General features: G+C 37.3%; 1 protein-coding gene across 1 annotated transcript; it reads left to right on the top strand.

Moving 5' to 3' along the window:
• Positions 1–3: 3 nt before the first annotated feature.
• Positions 4–27,910, top strand: LOC132125032 (USP6 N-terminal-like protein). The gene is made up of 15 exons (XM_059536245.1): positions 4–155; positions 662–811; positions 7,254–7,327; positions 11,974–12,059; positions 12,319–12,358; positions 12,531–12,611; positions 12,904–13,011; positions 20,256–20,365; positions 22,085–22,133; positions 23,763–23,883; positions 23,988–24,082; positions 24,171–24,236; positions 25,086–25,185; positions 25,457–25,609; positions 26,417–27,910. Exons 2-15 carry the CDS (start codon positions 763–765, stop codon positions 27,649–27,651), a joined length of 2,367 nt encoding a protein of 788 aa, XP_059392228.1. The 5' UTR covers positions 4–155; positions 662–762; the 3' UTR covers positions 27,652–27,910.
• Positions 27,911–27,929: the final 19 nt, after the last annotated feature.

Here is a 27,929-nt window from a genome sequence, read left to right on the forward strand (position 1 = left end):
GAAACTGCGCGTGCGCTCGTGTTCTCACGCTCGGATCAGTCAGAGGTAAACTGGAGTCTCGTCTGTCCACGCTGAGCGGTTTCACTATGAACACGCATGTTATTTACTAACAGCCTGAGCAGCGCAGAGCGTCTGTTTCCAAAGGTAAGACATTTGTTTGGATTATACTGCTGTTTTGTTCCCACTCAGTTTGATGAGAGTGTCTTTTATCAGCCGTTGTTGTTACTGACGCGTCCGTGCGTGGAAACAACTCGGATGAAAGTCTATTGATCTTACTTGAAGCCTTGCTTTGGGAGTGTCTATTTCGTCTAGACACTAGAATAACTTGGTCTTGTTTTAAAATATAGCCAGTTCACAACTAAAAGTTACGGGTAAGTAAACTTAATGTAACTTTAGTTGCAACGCATGTGAAGGCGATTGATGTTGCCGTTGGAGTCTTTTATCATTTATATTTACATCAAGAGCTCAAATAATGCAGCATTATGTATCTAAACTGAATTGTATCAGCCATAAGTCTGTTTGAGAACTCTTGCATGTCAAATAAATCCATTCCGGATCACGTTCATCTTGCCAAAATAACATTTTATCACTAAAACTACTTTTATTATATGTATTAATGTTTAAAATGTGAAAAATGACTTATTTTCTGAATGGAAATGAGAAGGTAAAATAGGGCTTCAGTTCCAGTGCACTACGCCATTTGCTGGTTGTTCCCATGAGACATGAGCTTGGTGGTGAAACCTTGAACTTCAGAAGGACGGGATGCATTGTGGTCACCAGCCTACTTCCTTACCTTCTTTCAGGGCGCAAGGTGTGGCCCACGCCGGTTTCCACTTGTGTGTTTAGCTACCGAATATCAAACCCTTCACTGTGTCCTCATATCGCATTCAGGGTGTTGCCAGAAGTCACTGGATTAGATGTTCTTTTGCATTGTATTAAAATACTTTCACCAGAGGATGTGGGCCAGCGGAAACCATGCGTTTCTGTCTCTGAAAGCCTCCAGTGAGAACTAATGAACCACAGTCACACTGACATGTGTGGCGTGCTGCACATATGTGTAACCTCAGAAAGAGGATAATTGTGTCGGAGACACTTTGAATGAGCCTTACATCGTTACATTTTGCTTGCCATAATGTTGGAGGGTTAAATGAAGCGTTGAAAGATGAACTGTGACATTTGAGCATGTTTTGCAGACTGCTTAATTTGCATTGTGCATGCAATACACTATTAGATCATCTGGGAAGAAGGTAACATGTTGCAGCCTGTCATCTAATAATAGGTTCCGTGTTCTGTCTCATTTTTTGTGTCGCTTCTAGAAATACTGTTGTTTAAACTTTGTGCACGCAGCTGGAAAAGATCTTTCATCACCAAAAATTCATATCTGGCTAATTTTCGACCTTTTTAAAGTTGTTTGGATATCTGCAGCTGTAAGACATTTAATGTTTGTAAAGCATCTCAATAAGTTTGGTGGACAGCTCTGCAAAATGGTTAGCGTTTCTGTAAAGTGGTTTTTGGTCTTCTGATGAAAACTTTGTGACATTAAGATGCCAAACGTTCCAGACGCTCTAATTTTTCACACCTCACACCTTTTCTTTGGGGTCCAGAGTTGAAAAGGCCAATTGAGTTTTCCCTGTTGAAGAGTCCGGGGAAATAGGCTGAGGTATTTTAACATTGCTTTTGTTGTTGATTTGCTAGACTTGAGCAACACGGTGAACAGTTTTTCAATTTGTTTCAGCCTGATCCATCAATAATAATAATAATAATAAAAGTCTATTTTTGATTAATTGTTGCAGTTCACCCCCCCCCCCCCCAAATAAAAACACAAATTAAGTTTTTTTTTTAATTTTTTTTATGAAGCCTATACCCCTATACACACTGGATTAAGTGTTATCTGGTGACCTCCAGTCATTTGTAATAATTGCGGAGGTTAACTGTGATCTTAATCCCGTGCGAATCGGCCATGTCTGTAATTTTGTAGAGTAAAAATTCACCTGCAAATGACCTAACGTTACTGTACTTCGATGAACACTGAGGTCCTGTGATAATATTAGTCCCGTGCGAATCAACATCTCTTTGATTTAGCCAGCATTTGGTGGGTTGTATTTAATTTTTAAAGTTTTTGTTTCCTGTGAGACTTTTTTTATCCATCTTTGTGAAGACTGGAGCTTCATTGGAGTGTTTTGATGGTATTTTGGGTGCTGTCATATTGCTATACTAGCCTTTAGGGCCGTCGCTAGCGGGGTGAAAGGGGGTGGCGATTATCGGGGCTCACGACTGAGAGGGGTCTCATGAACAGCAACACTGAAGCGAGCTCTCCTTCAAGAAGTTCACGTCCTTCTGCACCTGAACGAACAAATACAAATTGCAGTTTAAACAAACAGAAAAAGATGTGAAAGAGCCCGATTCAGCACCCGCGGTGTTCTGGTGTTCAGGGCTCACGCAGAGATGTGTCTCAAAGTGCTTAATCAACAAATCTGCCTCTTCTTGCTCTTGTACCGACAAATACAAACAAAATATGTCAAAATACCTGTCTTGGAAAGTGTGTTCGAAAAAACTGTAAGTGAAAGTAAACAGTCTCTTAAAGTTACTGTGCCTAATTTAATATTTGCTGTCGGTGTCTTTAATGTAATCCAAGAAAATGAAAGACAGAAAATCACTCAATGCTCTTGACTTAATTACTTTGACTGTGGATAAATTCTTGTTAAAACTACAAACCGCACGTAAGCAATATAAAAATATAAATAAAATACACTGTATTAATATAAGAAAATATTATTCTTAATTCCTTTTTCCTGTGATTGAATTACTCTCGGTTTGGTTGAGTTTAAGTTAGGCTTATGCACATAAGTTTAAGATATTGGCATATGGACTTTAAGTTGTGACATTGTGTGTTTAATTATTAAATCACTTTTTGTTTCCCAGGGATATTTCATAGTGTGTATCACATGCTAAATTGTCATGTAGGCTGATTGTTTTGATTTTACAAAATTGTACTCCAGACTTGTTCTCTGCATAGTTTGAGAAGATCCATGGCATACAGTACTTGAGATCTTCAAAACCCCTATTTATTTGTGTTAATTAATTGGCTGTTTGACTCTTGGGTTTCGGTGAGATTCTGCAGCTTAGTTACATTTCTTCAAATTACGTGGTCAGTCCAGGGAAAGTCTGAGCCTGATGTGAAACTGATGTGGCTAAACTTCACTTTTGTACATAGTTTATTGTATATAACCTACACGGGAAAGTTCAAGTATTTCTTGAAGTCATTCTCGAAACGAACCCAAAGCTGTCCATGAAAGGTGAATATTCACACTTCCATGTAAACTGTAGTGCATCTCTGCTATGTGTGTTACTCTTGTCTGCATATTAGCTATTGCCAGTAAATCTGCTGAATTGAGCACAGATCTTTCCCCATCAGCACCTTTTCATTGCCCTCCTGCCGCTGACCTGTGATTTAATTGTTTTAACAAAGGAAACACTCCTGCTGTGCAACTGACAGCCTGGTGGTGGTGACACACCTGTATGGCTTTGGCTGTACATCCCATGGTCTTTTCAACAGGATCCAACTGTGGCTTTAGAGCTTGCATTTAGTTTAAAGAACTAATGCATGATGCATTTTGTAGTTGTGTAAATCAAAATTAAACATTCAAGACTTCTTATTCCAGTATGCTGTTGTGTCAAAATGGGTAAAAAAATTTAAAAAAAAAATAAAAAAACATTTCCAAAAAGTCAGAATTATTAACATTTTGTTTCACTTAGACCGTAGACCTTTAGCATCTCACATAGTTGCACTCAAATTGTGCCACTGGTTTCATCTGAAACTTCAAAGAATGACTGCATCACAGCAGACTTATAATTGGAAGCATGCTGTTATTTCTTAAGACCTGTGGGAAACTTTTCTCTTTAGTTTCATGAGAAGTTTTAAGCAGAGCTTTGGTTCTAACCTTTGCTTGGACGGTGATACACCTGTTTATTTTGTTAAACCTAAAGAAAAATGGTTCATAGTTTTAAGTACCATTTATTGCACAAGGATGGACATTTCTACAGACATCACAAGCACTGTTGGTCAAGTTACTCTGAAAATGTAACCAAAGTACTAATTACTGAATACTCCTTTTAAAAATAATCACGTTACTCTTATGATTACTTTATTTCAAAAGTAATAAGTAATTAGTTGCATTACTTGATACGTTACTTTTTTCTCCATGAAATCTATGAAATCCCAGCATAGGCTACACGCTCCTAATAAATGTTATTACAGCATCAACATTCACAGAACAGTTATTTTTAACTAAAGCAAGAGGCTGCTGCGTGCATGGTTTGGATGGCAGAATGCCAGCAAAGAGCGCTGCATTTATAATCTCTAAAAGACATCTCAGTTCATCGCAATCTCACAAATCTCTGTTCTAACACAATAAACATATGCATAATGAATCTTTCATAATGTCTACAATTCGTGTATTATAATGAGAGGATTTGTGAGCATGCAAATTTCAGCACTGCATTGCTCAATGCTGCAAATGTGTGTTATAGTCTGAATAGAAACTCTGTATTACACGCTTGCAGCAGTTAGTCATTTATATTTTATATTAGTTCATGTTGTATTTAAAAGTGAGTGAAAGTGACGTGACATACAGCCAAGTATGGTGACCCATACTTAGAATTCGTGCTCTGCATTTAACCCATCCAAAGTGCGCACACACAGCAGTGAACGCATGCACGCACACACACACACACACACACACACACACACACACACACACACACACACACACACACACACACACACAGCAGTGAACACACACACACTGTGAACACACACACCCAGAGCAGTGGGCAGCCATTAATGCTGCGGCGCCCGGGGAGCAGTTGGGGATTCGGTTCCTTGCTCAAGGACACCTCAGTCGTGGTATTGCCAGCCCGAGACTCAAACCCACAACCCTAGGGTTAGGAGACAAACTCTCTAACCACTAGGCCACGACTTCCCCTTTTTGGGAAACTTCCCATCTATTTGTGCAATAGATGAATAACCATTTATTTGTTTTAGATATTTTATCTTTAGATATTTCTATTTTCGGTAGTCCTGTGAATCATTTTGTTCTCCCGCATCCCGCACATACGAGTGTCCACCCTCTTGCACCAGCACTCGTGCATCTTCTCCCGCGCTGATGTTGCGTAGGGGCTCGCTGGAGCAGGTCTCTTATCCACTGGCACTTGACTTGACAGTGCGTGTAGGCCTACTACACCCTTTTTACTATCTCTAGATTATAAAACACTGCATTCTGTCAGCAATGTAATGCTGCAGTAACGTATAGAGACCTCAGCTTGTAACTATACTCTAATTACTATTTCGAAAATTATAACGCGTTAAATTACTCTGTTACTAAAAAAGTAATCAAATTACAGTAGCACTTTACTAAGTAATGTATTACTGCCCAACACTGATCACAAGTAGTCCTACTTGTAGTGGCCCAAATTTTTGATCCCATGATTTCTGTCAAGCCATTAAGTTCCCCAAGTCATAGATGAGACTCACTGTGGTAAATAAATTATGCTTGCATCTCTTGCTAGCTGTGACCTGTTTTCTCTGGTCAGCTCACGTGAGATTTAATGCTTCTCAGAGAAGCCTTTCCCTACAGCAGTAACAGAAATCAAGGTGTTTTTAGCACAAGATCAAGTCTTAAGACTGTGATCTGTTTATTGTGGCTCATTTGACTTCTCAAGAGGTTGACGAAATAAATAGGATAGTGTTGTTTCATTATTTAATCATCTAGCCTACATGTTGAAAATCTGAACAGCGTATGACTCTATTTCTTCCGTCGAACACAAATGAAGGAATGCTGAAAAACGTAGGCTAACTCCAATGTTTTACATATAATGAAAGTGAAAGGAGATGTGGGCTGTTTATTTATACATTATTCAGTATATCAAAGAAGAAAAAAACATCTGTCTATCACATTAAGAAGTTTAAAATACTGACAGAAAAAAAAAGTACCTTTATGGGTACAAAATCTTGTTTTTTGCACATTCTCTACCCCTGAAGGTGCCTATTAGTACCTTAATGTAGTAGGCTAATATGCTCGTTTAATAATGTATACATTGGGGTAAATAAGGTAAAAAGTTATCCTTTTGAGGGTCCTGCCCCAAAGGTACCTAAAGGTAACATTTTTAGCCTTTTTTCCCGAGAGTGAAGGGAAGTATGAAAGGGAATTTTGGATTTCCATTTATATGATTGGGACAAGTGGTTAAACAGAGAAAGGTGGCCATGTGTCTCGGCAGAGCAGTTGTCTGGTGAACTGTAGACTCTGTAAGAGTCCCACCTGTCCACAGAGAATGTGAACTAACAGACCTCGACAGTTTTCAACACATGGTGGCAAGTATCAGCTGTGAAAGTCCTGCTCTGTCAATTTTTGATATAGTTCATTTGATTCCTCAAACAAGAGGAGACTTTTTTGGTCACACTTTTGAGTTGCATTTTTATTCAAATTGACTAACAGACAACTTATTAATGGTTCATTCACCCTGAAATGACCTGATTATCTTGCACAGTGGGGCTAGTGACCAGCACATAACCAAACATTTGGTAACACTTTAGTAGGGACCTATTCTCACTATTAGCTAGTTCCTTATTACCATACCTATTAACATCTTGGCTGTTTATTTTTAGTACTTATTCTGCATGACCATATTCTACATCCCTAATTCTACACAATATTTAAACTTAACAACTACCTTAATACCTATTAATAAGCTGCATAATACTGAAAAATTAATAGTTTGTTGATAGGGAGAATTGGACCTTAAAATAAGTTGTGACAGAAAATGTCCTTGCTCAAATATCAAATTCCCATCAAAGCTTTGGTTTGTGAATGAATCTGACCACATTGGTTCATCTACATGCTGAATTGATGGTCTGCACAGCGATGTGTAATAGTGGATGGATTGCCCATGTGACTAAAGTCCTGGTGTTCTTGTGCACTCTGTGAGTTTGTCCTGCACTTTCCCTGACAAGAATGTTGTCTGAAGAATTAGCTGACATCACAGCACTTGTCTGTCGGCTTCAGGCAGAACTTGGATAATACTGATGGAATGTGGATGCCTCCTGATCATTTTCATGTGTTTCAGCCAAGCAGACCTGAAGGTGGCTCAGAAGAGGATTAGTAAAGCATCATTTTCAGACTCTAAGAAACAAATTTGCACGTGCCTAGATGAGCCAGTTTACTCAAATTCTTCTGTTGGTTTTGTTCCTTTCCCAGATTTTGAAATGAAGAAGGACATTGATACTCTAATAGCGGAGGAACGGGCTGAGATCATCAGAAAATATGAGAAGGCAAGTTACATCCTTACAGTTGTCTACCTTCTGACTTTTCTATAGTTTTGATCTTTGACTGGTTGAGCCGATGTCCAGACAAGGGGAAACTGGTTAATGATTGTCAGCAATGCATATTGACAAAGTAGCCCAATTAAAGTAGTAAGTGGTCATTAATCAAATCGAATCAAATCAAATTTGATTTTGCAGTAAACACAGTCCTCTTGGAGATGCCACGATTTGAGGTAGGACTGCTTGATTATGGCAAAAAGCATAATCATGATTATTTTGGTCAATATTGTTATCACGTTTATTTAACACGATTATAAGGGTGCCATATGACCAAAACTTTATACGAGTAATTTATTTATAGATAGTGATAGATATCAAATGCATTTCCTGTAAGCGCGCACCTTGAGCTAAGAGATGATTTTACATGTCCATGTTCTGTTCCGTCTCTGAGCGCATACCTCTTCCTGAGGAGCAGGACAAGTTCTCTTTCATGCTTTTAAATGTATAAATATACAAACCTGATTCCAAAAAAGTTAGGACACTGTACAAATTGTGAATAAAAACAGAATGCAATGATGTGGAAGTTTCACATTTCAATATTTTATTCAGAATACAACATAGATGACATATCAAATGTTTAAACTGAGAAAATGTATCATTTTAAGGGAAAAATAAGTTGATTTTAAATTTCATGGCATCAACACATCTAAAAAAAGTTAGAACAGGGCCATGTTTACCACTGTGTGGCATCCCCTCTTCTTTTTATAACAGTCTACAAATGTCTGGGGACTGAGGAGACAAGTTGCTCAAGTTTAGGAATAGGAATGTTGTCCCATTCTTATCTAATACAGGCTTCTAGTTGCTCAGCTGTCTTGTGTCTTCTTTGTCGTATCTTCCTCTTTATGATGCACCAAATGTTTTCTATGGGTGAAAGATCTGGACTGCAGGCTGGCCATTTCAGTACCCGGATCCTTCTTCTACGCAGCCATGATGTAATTGATGCAGTATGTGGTCTGGCATTGTCATGTTGGAAAATGCAAGGTCTTCCCTGAAAGAGACGACGTCTGGATGGGAGCATATGTTGTTCTAGAACTTTGAAATACCTTTCAGCATTGATGGTACCTTTCCAGATGTGTAAGCTGCCCATGCCACATGCACTCATGCAACCCCATACCATCAGAGATGCATGCTTCTGAACTGAGCGCTGATAACAACTTGGGTTGTCCTTGTCCTCTTTAGTCCGGATGACATGGCGTCCCAGTTTTCCAAAAAGAACTTCAAATTTTGATTTGTCTGACCACAGAACAGTTTTCCACTTTGACACAGTCCATTTCAAATGATCCTTGGCCAAGAGAAAACGCCTGCTCTTCTGGATCATGTTTAGATATGGCTTCTTTTTTGACCTATAGAGTTTTAGTCGGCAACGGCGAATGGCACGGTGGATTGTGTTCACGACAATGTTTTCTGGAAGTATTCTTTAGCCCATGTTGTGATTTCCATTACAGTAGCATTCCTGTATGTGATGCAGTGCCGTCTAAGGGCCTGAAGATCATGGGCATCCAGTATGGTTTTCCGGCCTTGACCCTTACGCACAGAGATTGTTCCAGATTCTCTGAATCTTTGGATGATATTATGCACTTTCTGATATTGCTCCACTATTTTTCTATTACCACACTATTTTTTTCACCACAGCATTCATCAGCTCATCTTGACTTCTGAGAGACACTGCCACTCTGAAAGGCTCTTCAATCATGTTGCCAATTGACCTAATATATTGCAATTGCAAATCCTCCAGCTGTTCCTTATATGTACATTTAACTTTTCTGGCCTCTTATAGCTACCTGTCTCAACATTTTTGGAATGTGTAGCTCTCATGAAATCCAAAATGAGCCAATATTTGGCATGACATTTCAAAATATCTCATTTTCAACATTTAATGTTAGGCCTAAAAAAAAAAAAAGTTTGGTACCGGTTGGTTGTCAGTTGAGGTCATTGGTCGGTAGGGATTTATTTTTTTTTTAATTTATTATTTTTTTTTCTCCAGTGGCAGTTTTACACACACACACACACACACACACGCGCGCGCTGATTTTAAATGTGTGTACCGGTACTTTTACGACAGTGATTCTGTATTCCCGTTTAAAGTCTGTTGTTGCCATAGACACGCAAAACGCACACACACACACAAAAAGCCTTCGCGGGAGTTTGACAGGCGATCTCATAGTAGATTAACATGGAGGATTTGAACTTGAAAAACGGAGTGTACAGACATCTTTTTGTAGTCAAACAACATTCTTTATGTTCATTTATGTGGTTTATTTGATTTTGATGCTATAAATTAACTAGAAGCAAGAGACGATCAGTTAGTTTTAACTGATGATCTAACTTACAGCGATCTGTTCGACACATTCAAGAGCCACAAAACGGTATTTATTGTTTACATTTCTTTAAAAAATGACCACATTTGAAAGGTGAAATAACCAAATGAGACTTTGTTTCATATTAAAAGTAAGCTGGTAATGTTAATGTCCTGTCTGTCAGCATGTTGTCAGTGCCCTCTCTGTTCCGCGATATATTGTTGACTCCCCCCGTGTTTCTCTTAATGTTACGATTTCCAAACCTTAAGTTATAGCTCACTTTAGGAATTGACAGTTAAAGGGTTTTGATGCAATACTTAATGGTTTTTAACGGATAACTTAAGTGTAAAACAGCATTTAAAGGAAACTGTAATTTAATTAACGATGTGTGAAAGACCGTTCTTCCCCAGTCTCATAAAATAAATTTGGGTCGCACATAAATTGACAGGGTCGGTCGGAAACCGGAACCAAACAAATTTTTTTTTTAGGCCTTATCTATATTCTATTGTGAATAGAATATACGTTTATGAGATTTGTAAATTAATCCATTCCTTTTTTACTCACAATTTGTACAGTGTCCCAACTTTTTTGGAATCGGTTTTTGCAAATGTCACGTTACACAATTTTACTGATTTGCATGGGAAATTGGGCTTATATGGCAGAATGAAAGTGCAGCGCTGCGAAAGGGGGCGGAACGGGGCGTGATAATCATTTAATCTGGATTATTGCATTTTCATAATCGTTAGAGGCCAAAATCCAAATCGAACCCTTTTTTTTCCCCGATTAATTGAACAACCCTTATTTGAGGTTATGCCACTGCTTGAAGTAGCATAGTGTATTTATTATTGCTCAAGGGAATGATTGTGATAGCTCATGGATCAACTATCCCAGATATTTAGCCACTAGACTACACTACCCAAAAGTTGTGATCTAAAACAGGGGTGTCCAGTCTTGCTCCTATTTATAATAGTTTATACTCCAACACACTTACCTCGAAGTTTCTTGTGAGTATGAGGACCTTGATTAGCTAGTTCAGGTTTGTTTATTAATTGGGGTTGGAGCAGAACTCTGCAGGACAGTGGCACCCCAGGAACCGGTTTAGATGGCCTGAAACTCATTCAAATAAAATTTAGATAAGACCAAGTTCAAATGTGAATATCTCTGTATTAGTTTCTTCTGTTTTTAATTGCTCCATCAGATGGCAGTTTATTGTGTGTAAACTGCCCACACAGGGTTGTGGGATATCATGTACACTGAAGGTACATCTGTGCGGCACACTGTACATTTCAATATGGTAATGTAACTTTAAAAAATCATGCAAATATATTGCCTTTAGAAAAATCGATGTAGAGTCACTCAATATATTACAATTTTATTCAGAGATCAATTTATAAAGACTTGACTATATCATGTAACCTTAACTAGATTTTTCTGAAGCAATAAGTGCCAATAAGTGCATTCACAGAAGCTTTCTCAGAAGATCTTAGTAGACAGAATGTTATGTGAACATTGGACAATCCTTTGTGCCTTCATGCTTCCATATACAGCTTGCAAAACCAGCAAGTTTTAGCTTTCGGACACAGCCAAAATCTTTTGAGGAGGAAGTGTTTTGACAGACAACAGCTGGATGTCATGCTAACATTGCTGCTACACTCAAATATTGACTACTGCATATTTGGAAGTTCTCAGCGTTCTTCAGATACCTTTAGATAAGGCTGTGGAGACAGATTAGATGTTCAGGATAGACAGAAATATAATCTGTTAGCAGAAATTTTAAATCCTGGGGGTTTCTTGTATCAACTCTTGTTTATTTTGGAGATCTGAATTGTTCTGTTCAAGAAGTGGGGCGTTTTCAAATGTTCTTCCTTAAAAGGAATAGTTAACCCAAAATAAATATAAAATTGCTGGAAAAGTTATTACTTGCTCACCAGTGAATCCTCTGCAGTGAATGGGTGCCGTCAGAAGGAGAGTCCACAAGTAATCCAGACTCCAGTCCATTAATTATCATCTTGTGAAGGGAAAAGCTGCGTGATTGTAAGAAGCAAATCCATCATTAAGGCATTTAAACCATCACACATCCGTAATCCATAATAATGTTTCTTCAATGAAAAAGTCCAAAATCCATATCAGAACTAATTTAGACTGTTTTTGCTTGTAAACGGGGCTTTATATGTGAATATTTCTCTCCTAATTCATACAAGACTACTCCTTTAACTTTAAGAGTTCCAGTCATCTCGTGGTTTGAGGGTCTTTTGCCTTTGCTCCAGTTTCTCAGTTTGTTTGTTGGGCCGGTTGCAGGGCAGGCATGAGGGTGTGCACATTAACCCATGGGAGGATCCAGACTACAGCATCTACAAGGTCACGGACCGCTTCGGTTTCCTGCAGTAAGTCCCTGTCCTGGCAGTTTTAACACACAATAACCTCTGTCTTCAGTTGAAAATGTTAAACGCAGAGAATATGTGCGAACTATGTTATGAAGAATATGGCTTTTATGTGTATTTTGGTTAACTGACTGACCACTAGAACGTGTTGTCAGGATTATTTTTCATAAAGCCACAGTAAAATCTCATGTTATTTGAATGGAGCTTCTGATTCTTGTACAGGTTAAACAATCATTTCCCCTTTGTAATTTGTTTTTCCCAGTGAAAAGGAACTGCCAACACCGACCGCGGCGGAGGAGAAGGTGACTTGAGGATATCATCTTTCTTTGCAGCTGAAATTATTGTTAAATCTTTTATGGCAAAATACAGTTTAGAGAAATTAGCCCATTGAATTATGGTGTTCTTGCTGAATGTCCTCTTTGTTTTATGAATATTTTAGATGTAAGATTAAAATTCATTGTGCTGTTTCCCTAGTATAAACTCCAGGAGGTTGAAAGAGAGGAAAAATGGGTTAAGATGGTGAAAAGTTGGGACAAATACTGCACAAGTGAAAAGGTAACTCCGCTCCAGGTTTAACTGGATGACTCACATTTGAAGAAGTTTTAAAATAGTTTGCTTAATTAACAATATTATGAATTGTGTATCATTTTTTTGTAGCATTAGCATTGCGTAACTGAACATTGTTGTCTCTTATGTTGCTGTTGCTGCCATTGTATTCCTATAAAATGCCACTCAAGGCTGCTGTGTGTTACAGTGATTTTTTTTTGGCCCACACATCCAGAAACTTGGAGACTAAAAAATAAATCTCGCCATCTGTTTGTTTCCTCTTCCCATGTGTATTTTGTAGATGATGAAGCGGGTATACAAGGGGATTCCCTTAAAGCTGCGCGGTCAGGCCTGGGCTCTGCTGCTGGATGTGAAAAATGTGAAAGAAGCGAATTACAGGAAATACGAGGTAGGAGCTTTGTAGGAATCATGTTTGTGAGATGTGTTTGGGCTCGATTAGGTCTTTTGATTGAAAAAGTGTCTGTTTGATGTTCATTTATTCAATGACTCGCTTGTTTGGGTTTGGTTTGTCCTGTGTGATTGTTTGGGTTTAAAGGTCCCGTTTTTCGTGCTTTTTTGAAGCTTTGATTGTGTTTACGGTGTGCAATGTAACGTGTTCATGTTTCGCGTGTAAAAAAACACAGTATTTTTCACACAATTCACCTGTCTGTATACCGCTGTTTTCACTGTCATAAAAACGGGCTGATGACTTCCTTGTTCTATGAAGTCCCTCCTTCAGAAATACGTAACGAGTTGTGATTGTGCCAGCGGTTCCTGTGTTGTGATTCGACAGCAGCTGAGCGCGCGCTGCCCTCCTGGAAACGCAATTGGGCTAGTTCTGGACAAGTTTTGAGAAGCGAGTGGGCAGGATTTGTTTTTAAAAACTGCCAATCCTGATCTGAACGCACGTGCTGGAGATGTACTTATAATCACAGGAGCGTTTTTACTGATGAGATGTGCATGAAAATCACATTAGATTTTTTTGCACAGCCCTAACATCTAGTTAACAAAGCTAAACAGCGTTGCCCTTTGTGTAATAAGTTACAGAAACTGTTAAACGCACCAACTTAAATAATAAAATACACTTACCTTTCGTGTTCCATAAACAACGCCTTCTCCAGACAAAGAGGGAACTGCTCCATCTTTCAAGAAAAATCTTTGTGCGAATCCGGCATTAAACTGATTGAGATTGAGGAAGATCGCTGTCCTCAGCAAAATGTGCTGCACCTAGTTTTACATGTGGATTATAATTTTCGGGAACCGAGTTAAACATTAATTGTAACCATTAATCTCCAAGTACAGCGCCCAAAAAAAGATGATTGGACTCCGAGATGAAAATAACAGCGTTTCGACGACATGGCGACAAACACAAACGCAGCTCTTCCTTCTTCTCCGTCAGAGCGCAACAAGACCACGCCCCCTTTTTTGTTTATTCCTGTGGGCGGAGGTTAGTCAACAAACTGTTTTAGTGACATCATTACTGCAGGAACTAGAGGGATGTAGTCCAAACGGTCGTTTTTTGTAGGCAAATTCTGTTAAATAAATATCTCGCTTGGCATTGAACTCTGAGCTTTAGAATTTTACAGATATTATTTATACTCTAACAACAACATTACACACTAACTAAAGTTTAAACATGGGATCACGAAGAACGGGACCTTTAAATTAGCCAGATGTGTTTTGTCTCCAGTCTGCCCTTTTGGCACAACAATGTTTTATTTCACAACAAAGGTTTTCTGCTTTGCTTGCTTTGTGTAGTCTGACAGTTATTACATAAGATCCAAGGTATTGCATAACAAATACAATAAAATGTGCTAATATACTGTAAGCTGCATTAAGTTGACCGGTCTTTATATCGCAAACCAAAAGTCTGATTAACTGAAAACTGGTAGGCTATACACTACCGTTCAAAGGTTTGGGGTCAGTCATTTCTCTTTCATCCTTTTTTTTTTTTTTTAAGAAATTAATACTTTTATTCATCAAGGACACATTAAATTGATTAAAAGTGAGAGTATATTATAATGTTAAATAGTTTTTTGTTTTTCAAATAAATGCTGTTCTTTTGAACTTCTAAATCTCAAAGAATCTTTAACAAAAACATTGATAATATTGATAATACAATTCAACGTTGATAATAAGCAGAAATGTTTTTTGAGCAGTAAATCATTGTATTAGGATGATTTCTGAAGGATCGTGTGAAACTGAAGACTCAAGTGATGCTGAAAATTCAGCTTTGATCTCAAGAATAAATTACATTTTACAATATATGAAAATAGAAAACAGTTATTTTAAATTAATATTTCACAATATAATTGTTTTTACTGAATTATAATATATACTATATAATATATACTAAACAAAAAAAGAACTTGAAAAAATAAAAAAAAAACAGATTACTTTCTGTTATCATGGTACCAGAACTTATTTTTGTTTTCAGTCATTTCTGAATCTTTAGCTCTCAAGAGTTTTATTTATAACTAGAAGTGTATCTATATCAAAATTTCTAAATATATCTAGGTGCAGCTGTAATATTTATAACTAGTTTGCTGCTCTAACGAATGTAAGTGACAGAAGTGTTGCACTTAAATGGAAACCAGTGGCTATAAAGGTTCCGGAATTAAAATTTAGATGCAGGTTAAAATTTGATGGTTTGGTTTAGATGCACTGTAATTCAAGTAACAGCGAAACGCAGTGTGCACTGCAGTGACAATCAGTAAACTGCTAATTTTCTAAATATGTAAAAGTAAAATCAGCCTTTATTAAACATGCATTGTTTTAAAAACTTTCACCGTGAATTTAATTAGATGGGTAGTTCATCCCAAATTATAATGTTAGTTGTTCAAACTAAGGATGTAAAATATCGATTATTTCCATGATCGATTGTCGTTTAAATTAACGATCAATTAATCAATTAATCATTAACCATAATGCTGCAAAATGCGTCTATTGCATGCACACAATCACAAATCACAAACACACACACAAAACACCTTCTCACTTGAATTAATTAGTGTGAATAAAATGCTAGTAGCAGGATTATAAAATGAATAGATGTGATTATGAGATTAAGAGAGTGTGTTGTTGAGATCATTTTACTTTGTTGACTGTTTTCTGGCACGGAGACCGCTGAACGCGCCTCTTTAAATGGTTTTGTGGTGCTCGTTGTTGTATTTTAAAACACAATTGCAGTGTTCTGACATTATGGCATTTAAAATAAAATTATCCCAAATGTAACTGTGGTGCGTGTGACTGCGCTGCACAGTAACTGCTTACACCGACGCTGATGCAGCAAAACACTGTTGTACACATTAATTTGATCCTGCTGGATCCTGTTCTGGAAAATGTCCTATTTTGAATTTTTGCATTCCGGTAGGCCTAGCCTATTTGTTTTTAGAAATTCAGCATCTAGTGCATTCGATCATGACTGTGCATGCGTGCATGCAGCCAAGAACGAGTGAGCGCAGCTTTAGCTAGATTTATTTGAGATTACTGCTCATGTCTCATTCGGCACAAATCCAAATGTTTCCATATTCGCAATGTATTTGAATGTTAAACTATTATTTTTAATGTAAACTATATAATGTCCTTAACACACATTCGCACATGGACAGAAAATATCCTCTTCATATGAGCAAAAACGTCCTTGGAACAGCAGAGGGGACCGGTATACTGGTCTGTTTAAACTGACCAGTGTAACCTTTTAAATGTTTAGTTTAGTTTATTTTATTTTGATAATGAACAGACTGTGATGTAAGTTTGAATTGCTAGAATATACATGTGCTCCAGGCCCTGGCACGATCAAAACAGCTAAGACATAAAAAAAAATCAAAATAAAAACTTTCATTTGTGCACACTCACAATAAAAACAGAAGATTTGTGCTCTTATAGGGTTAGGAAAATGTTAGATCGTGACCATGCCTCTGGATGCCGTTCGAGATATAGCCTTAATTTACGCGGCTTTGTTCTGGTTTGCCGGTTTCTTTTCCTAAATCTTCACAGTCCAACCCTCTAATTTTGCAGTTTTATTTTATTATCTTTCACTTTTAATCGCATCTCTTACTGTGTGGTGTAAACATGGGAAGGGAAATTAAAGATTTCATGAATTAAGAATTAGTTCGATTTATTATTTTGTTCCCTTATTTTAGTTAAACCATGGGTTATTTAGGGAACAAAATTAATGAAACATGGACAATTGCCACAAATTAATAAGTCGTAGGAACGAATTAACAAGTTGTAGGGATGAATAGACTGTCATGTGTCCCGCAGCCCTGCAAAGTGCAGTTATCTGATGAAATGACCTAGTTACTACATTTCTATTGCTTTGTGTATAACTTTGTTTTGTTTCTATTTTATCGTACTTTTTAAATCATATTAAAAACTTAATTAGTACATTGTGAATGATGCATTTATATACGGTCACCATCACTCACAGCCGCTCGCACATGTTGAGTGTGCATGAGCCGCAAGCAGTCCAATATTAAATCGGTTAAGGCTGTCGATGGTCGGTTAACCGATTGCATCTCTTATGATCATTGATTAATCATTGACATCCCTAGTTCCAACCCTATGTACTGTATATACTGTTGTTGTTTTTCCTTTGGAAAGTTAATGCAGCTCTATCTGTGCAACATTTGACTTTCTGTTAAGGATCCGCCGAAATAAAAATTATTGGGTGATGCCAAAACCAAACAAATTGAAACACAGGCAAAATGCAGAATACCAATTACCAAATGGTTTTTCATATTTCCCCTCCCCCATATCATCGCATAAACTAAATAGCCAAAATGTGCTTCTTGCTGTCTTGTCCTGTTTTTCAAAGGAAGAACCAATTACAAAACAATTTAGAAATATTTACCTAACACTGAACATTTTTTTATTTATTCTAGCAGATATTATACCAAAAAAGCACAATTTAAGTTAAAATTAATAAGTTAGTAAAATAATATTTGTTGGCCATTTTGAGGCCTCCTTCTTAAATCAGGTGTGTATTTTTTTACTGTACAGATAAATGTGGCCTTGTTGAGCAGAAGAAAATCTTTTAAAACATTATTAACAAAATATTACGGTATCCCAATTTGAACAACTTTGTGAATGCTATAATAATTGTATTAAAAGAGTTGTTGTAATTATTACTATCATTATTATTGTATTTTTAATTTTATTTTACAAAGCTGTAAAATTACAATAATAACTTATGAATGTTGATGGAGAGATTTTGGAAGGAAATCTGCAAGAAGACCTCAGTGCTTGTTTTTGTTGAAAACAGCAGATTAATAAATGATTCTCAAAAAGAATTTGGAAAAGATGTTTGTCGCACATAGCCTGTCGCAATGTCACAAACATGCCTTGTAAAAACTTTTACTGAGAAAACTGACGAGTAAAACTTTTTCAGTGCAGATTTTCTTTGCGCTTTGGACTTTGAACCCTGGCAAAGTGAGCTTGTGCAGTGCTTTAATACATGCAATTCATGCATGTATTAAAAAACTACATTCTGCAGTTTATTTACTAATTGTTTAAGGCCATTTAGCATTTTCAATCATCATACAGTAACCAGCAAAAACCACCCCTTCCTCTTCTCATCGAAGACATGTGATGCAGTACTAAACAGTCTCTCGCTGTAATGTAATGATTTTATTTGTATGACTTGTACATGACTTGTAATGATTTGTCTGACACTTTTAACTCTTGTGCATTGTTCAAAATCACTACCCTTTCGTTATGTTTAGGATGAAAACATCCACTAAATTAAACTGCTGTAAAAATGTATCAGATACATTTTTTTTTTCAATTTTTTTTTGCATAAATCTATTAACCTATGATATAATCTATGAGTCCTGATCAAAACTAAATGTAAAAAAAAAAATCTAAGATTTTAACACTTTAATTGCCAAGTTCATAAATGATGTCACTGATTTGGGGGAAAAAACAAAAATGACTTATTTTCAATATAAAAATAATTGTGGCTGAAAGGCTTTTTTTTACCTTTAAACACTTTAATTCGTCTTGGGCATGTCAAAGATTAGTAACAACATTTTTAGTTTTTGTGCAGCATTAGATTTTAATTTTTCCTCCCTCATTTATTGTTCATGGCTGTTTTTGCCCCGTTGACTTCCATTATAACAACATTTTTTGATTGCAAAGCCATGACACCATAAAATCATCCATTCTTGATGGTTGGTGGTTTTCCCTGTTGGGAAGAGGTAACATTTGTAATTTTTACAGTTGATCACTAGGTGGGACCATTAACCCTTTAGATAGGCCTGTGCCAAAAAAGCTTAGTTTCTGACTTGTATATGGAGCTATATGGAGTATAACAGCATACTATATTGTGTGTGTGTGTGTGTGTGTGTGTGTGTGTGTGTGTGAGAGAGAGAGAGACAGAGAGACAGAGAGAGTGTGTGAGAGTCCTTTGCGCACTTACCTTGATGTATTTGAGAAAATCAAAATGTACACCTCAGCTCTCAGAACTACATGAAGTAAACAAAAACAAAGTAAGTGTATTTATGCACCTGGTGCCTTTTAATGGTGGGGACAAGTACAGACAAAACAAAAACAAGGTACGTGGATTTAAACACTATCTAAAGGGTTAATGGTCCCACCTAGTGATTAACTGTAAAAATAACAAATGTTACATCTTCCCAACAGAAAAAAACACCAACAATCAAGAATCTCACACATACACAAACACTATAATTTGCTGTTATACTCCATATAACTCCATATACAAGCCAGAAACTAAGCTTTTTTTTGCACAGGCCTATCTAAAGGGTTAATGGTCCCACCTAGTGATCAACTGTAAAAACAACAAATTTGACCTCTTACCAACAGGAAAAACCATCAACCATCAAGAATGGATGATTATATGGTGTCATGGCTTTGCAATCAAAAAATTTTGTTATAATGGAAGTAAATGGGGCAAAAACAGCCACGATCAATAAATGAGGGAGAAAAAAATAAAAATCTAATGCTGCACAAAAACTAACAATGCATCAAAGCCAATGTTGTTACTAATCTTTGACATGCCCAAGACTGTGATAAAAGGTAAACAAAATATCCAGTCCACAATCTCTTTTTACATTGAAAAGAAGTCATTTTGTGTGTTTATTTTCCCCCAAATCAGTGACATCATTTATGAACTTGGTAATTAAAGAGTTAAAATGTTGGATTTTTATATATATATATATATATATATATTTGGCAGTTTTGATCAGGACTGAGGTTGATTAATAGATTTATGCAAAATAAATTAGAAAAAAACAGAGAAAGTTGTGGCCAAAATAAGACTCAACTTTACCCCCTAGTGGACGAAAACGTCCCCAACAACGCATAAGGGTTAAATGCTATCACACTGACTTTATGAACACCTCTATTTGATGTCATCACGTCATTGTTTTGTACAATTCGTTCAGTCTTTTCACTTATTTGGCCGGACACTGAATTTACTTATTTTTTTATTTTTTTTGACAAGTAATTTTGGTTGCCGAACATATTGCTATATTTACAGCACTTGTTTGTGTTGGGGCTACCTGTTTGTCTGACCAATGGCAGATAGGGGAGTGCTTGGGAAAATATTTTTGCAAATCTGTTTGGTGCTGCTAATGCTAAATTCAAAATTGTTCATTGTCAACCTTTTTTGTTTTAATTTTGTTGTAGACAATGAAGGAACAAGCCAAGAAGTATTCAACAGAAATTAAGCAGATTGACCTGGATGTCAATAGGACCTTCAGAGACCATATCATGTTCATGGAACGCTTTGGGGTCAAGTAAGATATTTCACAATTTCATGCTTACACATGCACAAGAAAGCTTTTCCTTATCTTCATTTGACTCGAGGTCTGTTTGGCAAGCAGACTTTGAGTCAAACGAATATAAAGAGTTTTGAGTTAAGATGTTTCTGAAATGAAGTGCTCAGACTTTGTGAACTTAACCAAAACAAGAGCTACTTCCTCTTTATGACTGAGTTTTTGTTCAACTTCCTGTTACTGTGAGCAGCCTCACAGGAAATGACACAACCGGTGACTTCTAACCATTATGCCCAGAATAAATATATACTTTGATGTTGTCCATAACAACTAAAGATCTGCCACAGTGTCATGAAAAAACAAAAACAAAAAATCCTTTTGTACAGGACAATCATAAAGACCCACTTGGGATTGTATATCCTCTTAAAAATTGACAGACGTCAGGAACATTTAGTTTATTTTTCCATTTTTAAACTGACAATTTGACCGAAAATGAGTGCATAATGATTTTTTTTTAACAAATGTTGACCAGATGCCCTTCAATAACCTTTCAGTAAATTTGACATTTAATAGAGTCATCCTGCTTACTTAACAAATTGAAAGGAGCTTGTAGAACAAAGTGCATGAAGAAAAAGTTTCAGCCATGTGGTTTGCATGGGCGGCACACCCACAACAGACATAGATCAACCACCAGCCTCTCTGCATGGGGTATCTGGTGGATGGAAGCTTTGAGCAATGACTTCTACATTTTTATTAGCTCTGTGCAGCCAGTAAGAGGATATGGGGCGGAAGTGCTGTTTAACACATCTGTTGTTTGTTTGCGTTGCTCCTAAATGTTTCTACAACACACTAGTCCCAATTCTGCTTTCCTCTGGCTTCTCATGAAGGGTCTTGCTGTGCATTAGTAAGTCTCAAATCTGCAGACATTATGAATTATTAACAAGCATCTCCTGATGTGATGGCATATGCATGAAAGGACCCTTACTGCTACTGTGAGCTTTTTTTTTTTTTTTTTCTGTTCGATTTGGGCTGGACCCTCAGCTACTTTTTTCAGGAATTTACAGTCTTTAATATATATATATTATATTATATTATATTATATTATATTATATTATATTATATTATATTATATTATATTATATTATATTATATTATATTATATTATATTATATTATATGTTTCTGCCATAGAAATGAAAAAAAAGGCAATTGGTTAAAAATATATTTTTTAAATAAAATTTTATAACTTTTTTTATTTTAATTTATTTTTCACAATTATCTATTTGTTCTCAAATCATTGAGAAGAATATAAATTCAGAAATGTAAGATATAAACCTAAAACTGTGAGAATTGTGAGATATAAAGATAGAATTGCAAGAGAAAAATTCTGAATTGCGAGATTAAAAAAGTGCCATTTTTTTATTATTGGCGGAAACAGGCTTCCATGGTATAACAGTGATTATACCATCTGATATTTTTTACATTATGCGCTTACAAAAACATAAAACAAGCTAACTTATAAATTAAATCAAACTTTTTATAGAAGAGTCTCATTCAAGATTCAAGTGGATTTTTTATGTATTTCACAATAAATTACTATTACTAGTCACAGAAATATTAGCATCATGTCATTGACCTTGTTACTGCATACACTGAAACTAGATATTTGAAATCCTAATAATAGCCATCATCTAATATATTGGGAACAGTTTATTTGACCTGTGTTTTTTGTCCTTTGCAGACAGCAAGCCCTGTTCCATGTGCTGGCAGCGTATTCGGTCTACAACACGGTAAGAGACTGACAGAGTTTGAATATTTGTGTGTAAATGTGTTATGTAACTCAGAACAGCATGTACTGGATGAACCAGTCTAGAGGGGAAGAAGGGCAGTCCGGTGTCCCACCCAGTACACACACACACACACACCCACAATTACTGCACTAATGGCAACTTCCCATCGACTTCTATTGTTCTTACATTAAGCTAAATATAATGACTATAGACCCTAACCTGAAAATAAAACTTGTATTTGTATCAGTGAATAAAGACATGGCTACATGCCAATGTGAATACCATCCGTACTGTTTAAAATGCAAGATAAGGAGAATTGTGTCCCAAATGGTCGCATGCTAATAATAGTAGGTACTATAAACCCAGATGATAACATTTGTTGTTTTTGAGTTAACTTTCCCGTAATCCCTTTTGTTTGTAAATGTATTTGCTTAAAGATAATAATGGAATAAACTTAAAGCTAGAATGGATAACATAACTTTTAAAACCTGGTTGTAATCATAGACTTTGTAAATGGTTACAGAGAAAATCTGGGCATTATACACTAAACAACTGAAAATCAGTCCCAAAATACCAAACATTAAGTCTTTTTGAACACTGCAAACTTATACAGAAACATGCACCTCATTGCTTGGAAACAAATGAAAACAATACATGTTTTAGAACTGGTTTTAGAACAAGTTTGATATCCTTCTGTATGGAATCATAGTCTGTTTCAGTCTTTGCTGGTTATATACTATAATGATCGTCTTTAACAACACAAAATCTGCAGACTGGCTCTGACTTTTGCCAACCCCAACAACTACTCTTAAACCAGCTAACAAACCAGTTCGACCTGGCTGAAATACCAGCAAACCATTATAGGCTTTTTCTAACAGGAGTATCCTTTGTGAAGAAGGCGAATAACATAAGACAGACAAAATGAGAGAAATATTGATTTAGAAGTTAGTGGCAGTAGACAGCGAGGCAGCTCACAAGGTTTAGAAACAATATGCCTAGTGTGCGCAGAATCTGGTTGGAGACAGACTAATCCAGAGACAGTGACTCTGATGTTGCCCACTGGTTATGGATGACCAGGGTCTTTTGAACAATAACAGAGGCTGTCTGTCTGGTGCTAATTGCATGATATGCTATTTTATTTATTTACTGGGAACCTACTGGGAATTAACCCTAAGTATAGATGATTTAGAAACTGGACAAGACAAATGGAAGAATTCGTTTTTTATAATGGTTTGACAGGATGTTTGACAAAACAACTGGGACACATGCACATAAATTTCATTGTTTGCAAAAAACATTAGGAGCGCGTTGGTCTCAAAGAGACCGGAAATGGTACTATGTTCCTTTTCCTTCCTGATGTTGTCTAGTAGAAAGTGGGTCAACTGGGCAAGAAGATGGTGATGGTGGGGGGATGGAGAGATTGAGAGATATGGAGAGAAGCATGGGACTTTGAATTTAACCTCTTTCATCTTGTGTTCCTTCTCTTGAAAAGTTATCTTCAAGTTATTGTTTTGTAATTGGTGAAATCAGCACTAGTAATCCTTAGGCCATTCTCTATCTATGTGTGAATCTTGAGTAATGTTTGTGACAATGTGTACTCAGTCTATCTGGTTATGTGGTTTTCTGTAGGAAGTGAGCTACTGTCAGGGCATGAGTCAGGTCGCTGCCATTCTGCTCATGTACATGAATGAGGAAGATGCATTTTGGGCTTTATCACAGCTACTGACCAATCAGAAACATGCCATGCATGGTGAGTAAGTCTCTCTGAATCTGTTTGTAGATAAATAGATCTCTTTGTAGTAGACTCTGTAATTGGTGATACATCTCTGTGTCTTCCTCTGTGGATTCTTAAAGGATTCTTCATCCCAGGGTTTCCCAAACTCCACCGTTTTCAGGTTCATCATGACCAAATACTATCCAAACTCCTTTCCAAACTGAGGAAACACTTGGTGAGATTTTTTATTTTACACTCGGGTTGTTTGACTTTAACAAAATATAAGCACTTTCTAAGTTTTTCAAATTTTTTCTTCAACTCAGGAAAAGGAACAGATGTCCACTGGTATCTACACAACCAAATGGTTCCTTCAGTGTTTTATTGATAGGGTGAGGCATCATTTTCATTTTCGCTGTTTTTATAGCATTAGTAAAGGTGTCCGTTACGGAGTTGAAACTTTCATGTCACAAACATTCTTTTTTTCTCGTATTAATATAAGAGCCGATGTTTCGGAACAGGTTTTCCAGTCCCTTATAAAAGTGCCACAATGCAACCTTAACAAATCTATATATAAAAAATTACCTTTAGGGGTTCAGCAGCTTGTAACTGGGTAGTATAGTAACCTTAAAGATACATCTTTGTAGCTTATTTACCCCTAAAAGGTTCATATTGGTACTGTACTACTTATTTGTATTTTTTGTATTTTTATATTCTTTTATTATGTGTTTTATGTTCTGTCGCTGTCATTCTGTTGTACTGCGGAGCTTCTGTCACGAAAACAAATTCCTTGTATGTGTAAACATACCTGGCAATAAAGCTCATTCTGATTCTGATTCTAATGGCACCTATTACCACTCATAAATATGGACCTTTTAGGTGTAGATAAATGGTGAAATTGTGCTCTCTTTCTTGACCACCTCTCTTTGATCCAGTCCAGGCCCTGGACAGAAGGTCTTATTTACCACCCTGTCGGTGTCCTTGCCTCGACAGGACATAATTTTTCACCAGCCGAATCCAAAGAGAGTCCAAATTTTGCAACTCTGTGCTGAATACTCAGTGAGAATTACGTCATTCGCATACAGCAAGTTTATGTGTGAAAGAGACTGGAAACATCATCTGCTAAAAGTTTCATATGGTCGGGCTGAACCCTTTAGAGAATCCTGTGTCAATGTTTTATTCATGTTGGAGCTCTGCTTAGCTGGTTGATGACTTTAGTCTGTTGTGTTTCTACTATATAGACACCCTTTACACTCACCCTGCGCCTTTGGGACATCTACATATTAGAAGGAGAAAAAGTTCTAACCGCCATGGCCTATACGCTCCTCAAATTGCACAAAAGTAAGAATGAATCCCACTCTTGACCTCTGTAGATCCACATGAGCTGTCACCATGTCTATTATGTACAGCATATAACCATATAGTTTCTGGTAAACTGTTAAAACTATGTTTAATCTGGGCAGTAGCGCTCAAAAACAAGTTGAAGTTGTAGTGGTAAATCAGCTGCCTAGATGTTCTATCAGCCAGAAGTTCTTTAATTTTCATGTTTGGGTAGTCTAGATGAGTTTAATTAGAAGCTTATAAAGTCTAAAGCCTCATTCCTTTCCGTCAGAGTGTCTTCTGAAGATGTCTCTTGAGGACCTGAGGGAGTTTTTGCAGGAGCGTATTGCTTCTTCCTTCAACATGAGCGATGATGCAGTGATTGAGCACCTACAGTCGTCTATGTCAGAACTCCGCAGGATGAAGCTTGACCTTCCTCCTCCAGGTAAAAGACAGAATGTGTTTTCTTGTAAATGAGACCATTCTGAGTGAGCAAATACCAGAGGGAATAATTAAGGAAGCCATGTTCACAAAATTTCGAATGTCTTTGGAGTCATAAAGTGTGGAACAGGGGTTCTCAACTCTGGCACCCATGATACGCTTTACTGCAGTATTTAGCTCCAACCATAATCAAATACCTCAACAAGCTTATCAAGGACTTCAGGATTACTAGAAAGTTTCTGGCAGGTGAATTTGATCAAGGAGCAAACATTTGGAGCTAAACTCTGGACCTTGAGGGCCAGAGTTGAGAATCCCTGGTGAAGACTCAAAAATAAAGGCTCTAGTTAGAGAAGCTTCCACAAAACACATCTTATGCCATAGATGTTTATAAAATAATTTGGACAGGTGATTCAAAGAAGTTTGAAGCTTTCACAAACCTATAATGCAGGGGCCCTCAACTCTGGACCTCGAGATCTACTTAACTACAGAGTTTAGCTCCAACCTTAATCAAACACACCTGAACAAGCTAATCAAGGTCGTCTTGATTACTACAAAGTTGCAGGTATGTGTGTTTCATCCAGGTTGGAGCTAAACTCTGTAGGTGTCTAAAGTGGAGGTCCAGAGTTGATGACCCCACTATAATCTAACATTAAGACCCATGTGGCCAGCTCAACAATAAAAATTGTCCTTGATTAAAAGATGGTTACTTTCTGAACCTTAAGAAAAAAGGTAAAAAGATACTAAAGAGTGTAATGTGGTTTTATGCAATACTAGACTATTATAACAACTTTTTTTTTTGATTGACTTGTAGCCAAGGGAGATGAGTTCCCAAAGATACCCCTGGGCGAAGAACGTCCAATAGAACTGCTTCCAGTAAACAAGACTGAGTGTGTACCCTTACCACCATCAGCACACAACAATCAAACCTCAACAAAGCTTCAGACAGAAGGCAACACCACCTACAAGCAGAGCAACGAAAAACACATCCCTACCATTACCTCATCCAATTCCCCACTTTCAAAGCACACCCACTTAAATTCCAACTCTTTATTGTCACAAGCTACACCTGAAGAACCAGGAACCACAGTGAAGAATGAAGCCAGTGCACCTGTACAAAGACCAGATCATTTACTACACCCAGAATCTGCACCGCTTTCAGCAGAGACTCTTTCGTTGAAAAATGAATGTGTTAGTAGACCCCTATCAGCGGTGTCTGGCGATTGGCTTCCTCCGTACCAACCACCCATGACAGATTCAACCAGTATCCACTCTTTGAATCTCCAAGAATTACCCCCTCCACCTCCTCCCTGTACCGAAGAAGAGGATGAGCTTTCACCTCCGGAGGAGGATGTCCCATTTTGCCTTGCTCCAGCTCCACCACCAAAGACCCAACCTTTGGATCTCATCGTAGAAGATCCATTTTCGTCACCTTCCTTGTATAAATCCTATCGCCAGCTAAGCAAGTTTCCGGTCAACTTTTATGTGCCACCATCATCAGGTGACCGGAGACCTTCGTATTATGACAACCTCTCAGAAGAGGAGCATCAGTCTGTGGAGAGGATGCTGGAGATGGCGGCCACAGCTCCACAAAACTCAAACTTGAGTCTCATGAACACCACCCTTCCCCTTCCTCCAGAAGATGCCATGTCTCTTCCTCTTCCGCCCCCATCTATGTTCTTCTACACGCCTGACTCTTCGCCACTTCCTCCACCTCCTTCATGCATTGAGGAGGCAAACAGTTGGGGGTCTTCAGACTGCATTTTTTCCCAACCACCTATTGACTTCGCAGATAAACCCAACCTCGTATCTTCAGTCCCATGCAATCAGGTGGTTCCAAACCAGACTGATCAAGATGATAGCCAGTCACAGCTCCCAAGACTACCGCCCAAAAAATCACGACCCAATCAGGTGGTTTCAAACCAGACTGATCAAGATAGGAGTCAGTCCCAGCTCCCAAGACTACCGCCCAAAAAATCACGACCCACAATGGTCTCTCCTGTACACTCCAATTCAGACTTCTGTCAAATGCATGTTTCAAGTCATTAGTTGCAGGAGTCACACTTAAGTAGTGTGAACTGAAGGCATGTTTCCATTGTTTGGACTTTTGTGTTTCGATGATATCAAGTGAATGTATTTCAAACTTTTAGATGTTGCAATGTGTGTTATATATGGCAGATCGAAACAGAATGCTAGAATGTGTTTTATCAGTGTGTCATTCAAATTTTATGTGCTGGAATCCCCCTTTCTAAGGTGAAACATCTATAGTTGTAGCAGTTATCAGAAGAACCATTTAGCTAGTTGAGCAACCAGTTAGGTTAACCAGT

This window comes from Carassius carassius, chromosome 43, assembly GCF_963082965.1.
Source record: "Carassius carassius chromosome 43, fCarCar2.1, whole genome shotgun sequence".
In the NCBI taxonomy this organism is placed as follows: domain Eukaryota; kingdom Metazoa; phylum Chordata; class Actinopteri; order Cypriniformes; family Cyprinidae; genus Carassius; species Carassius carassius.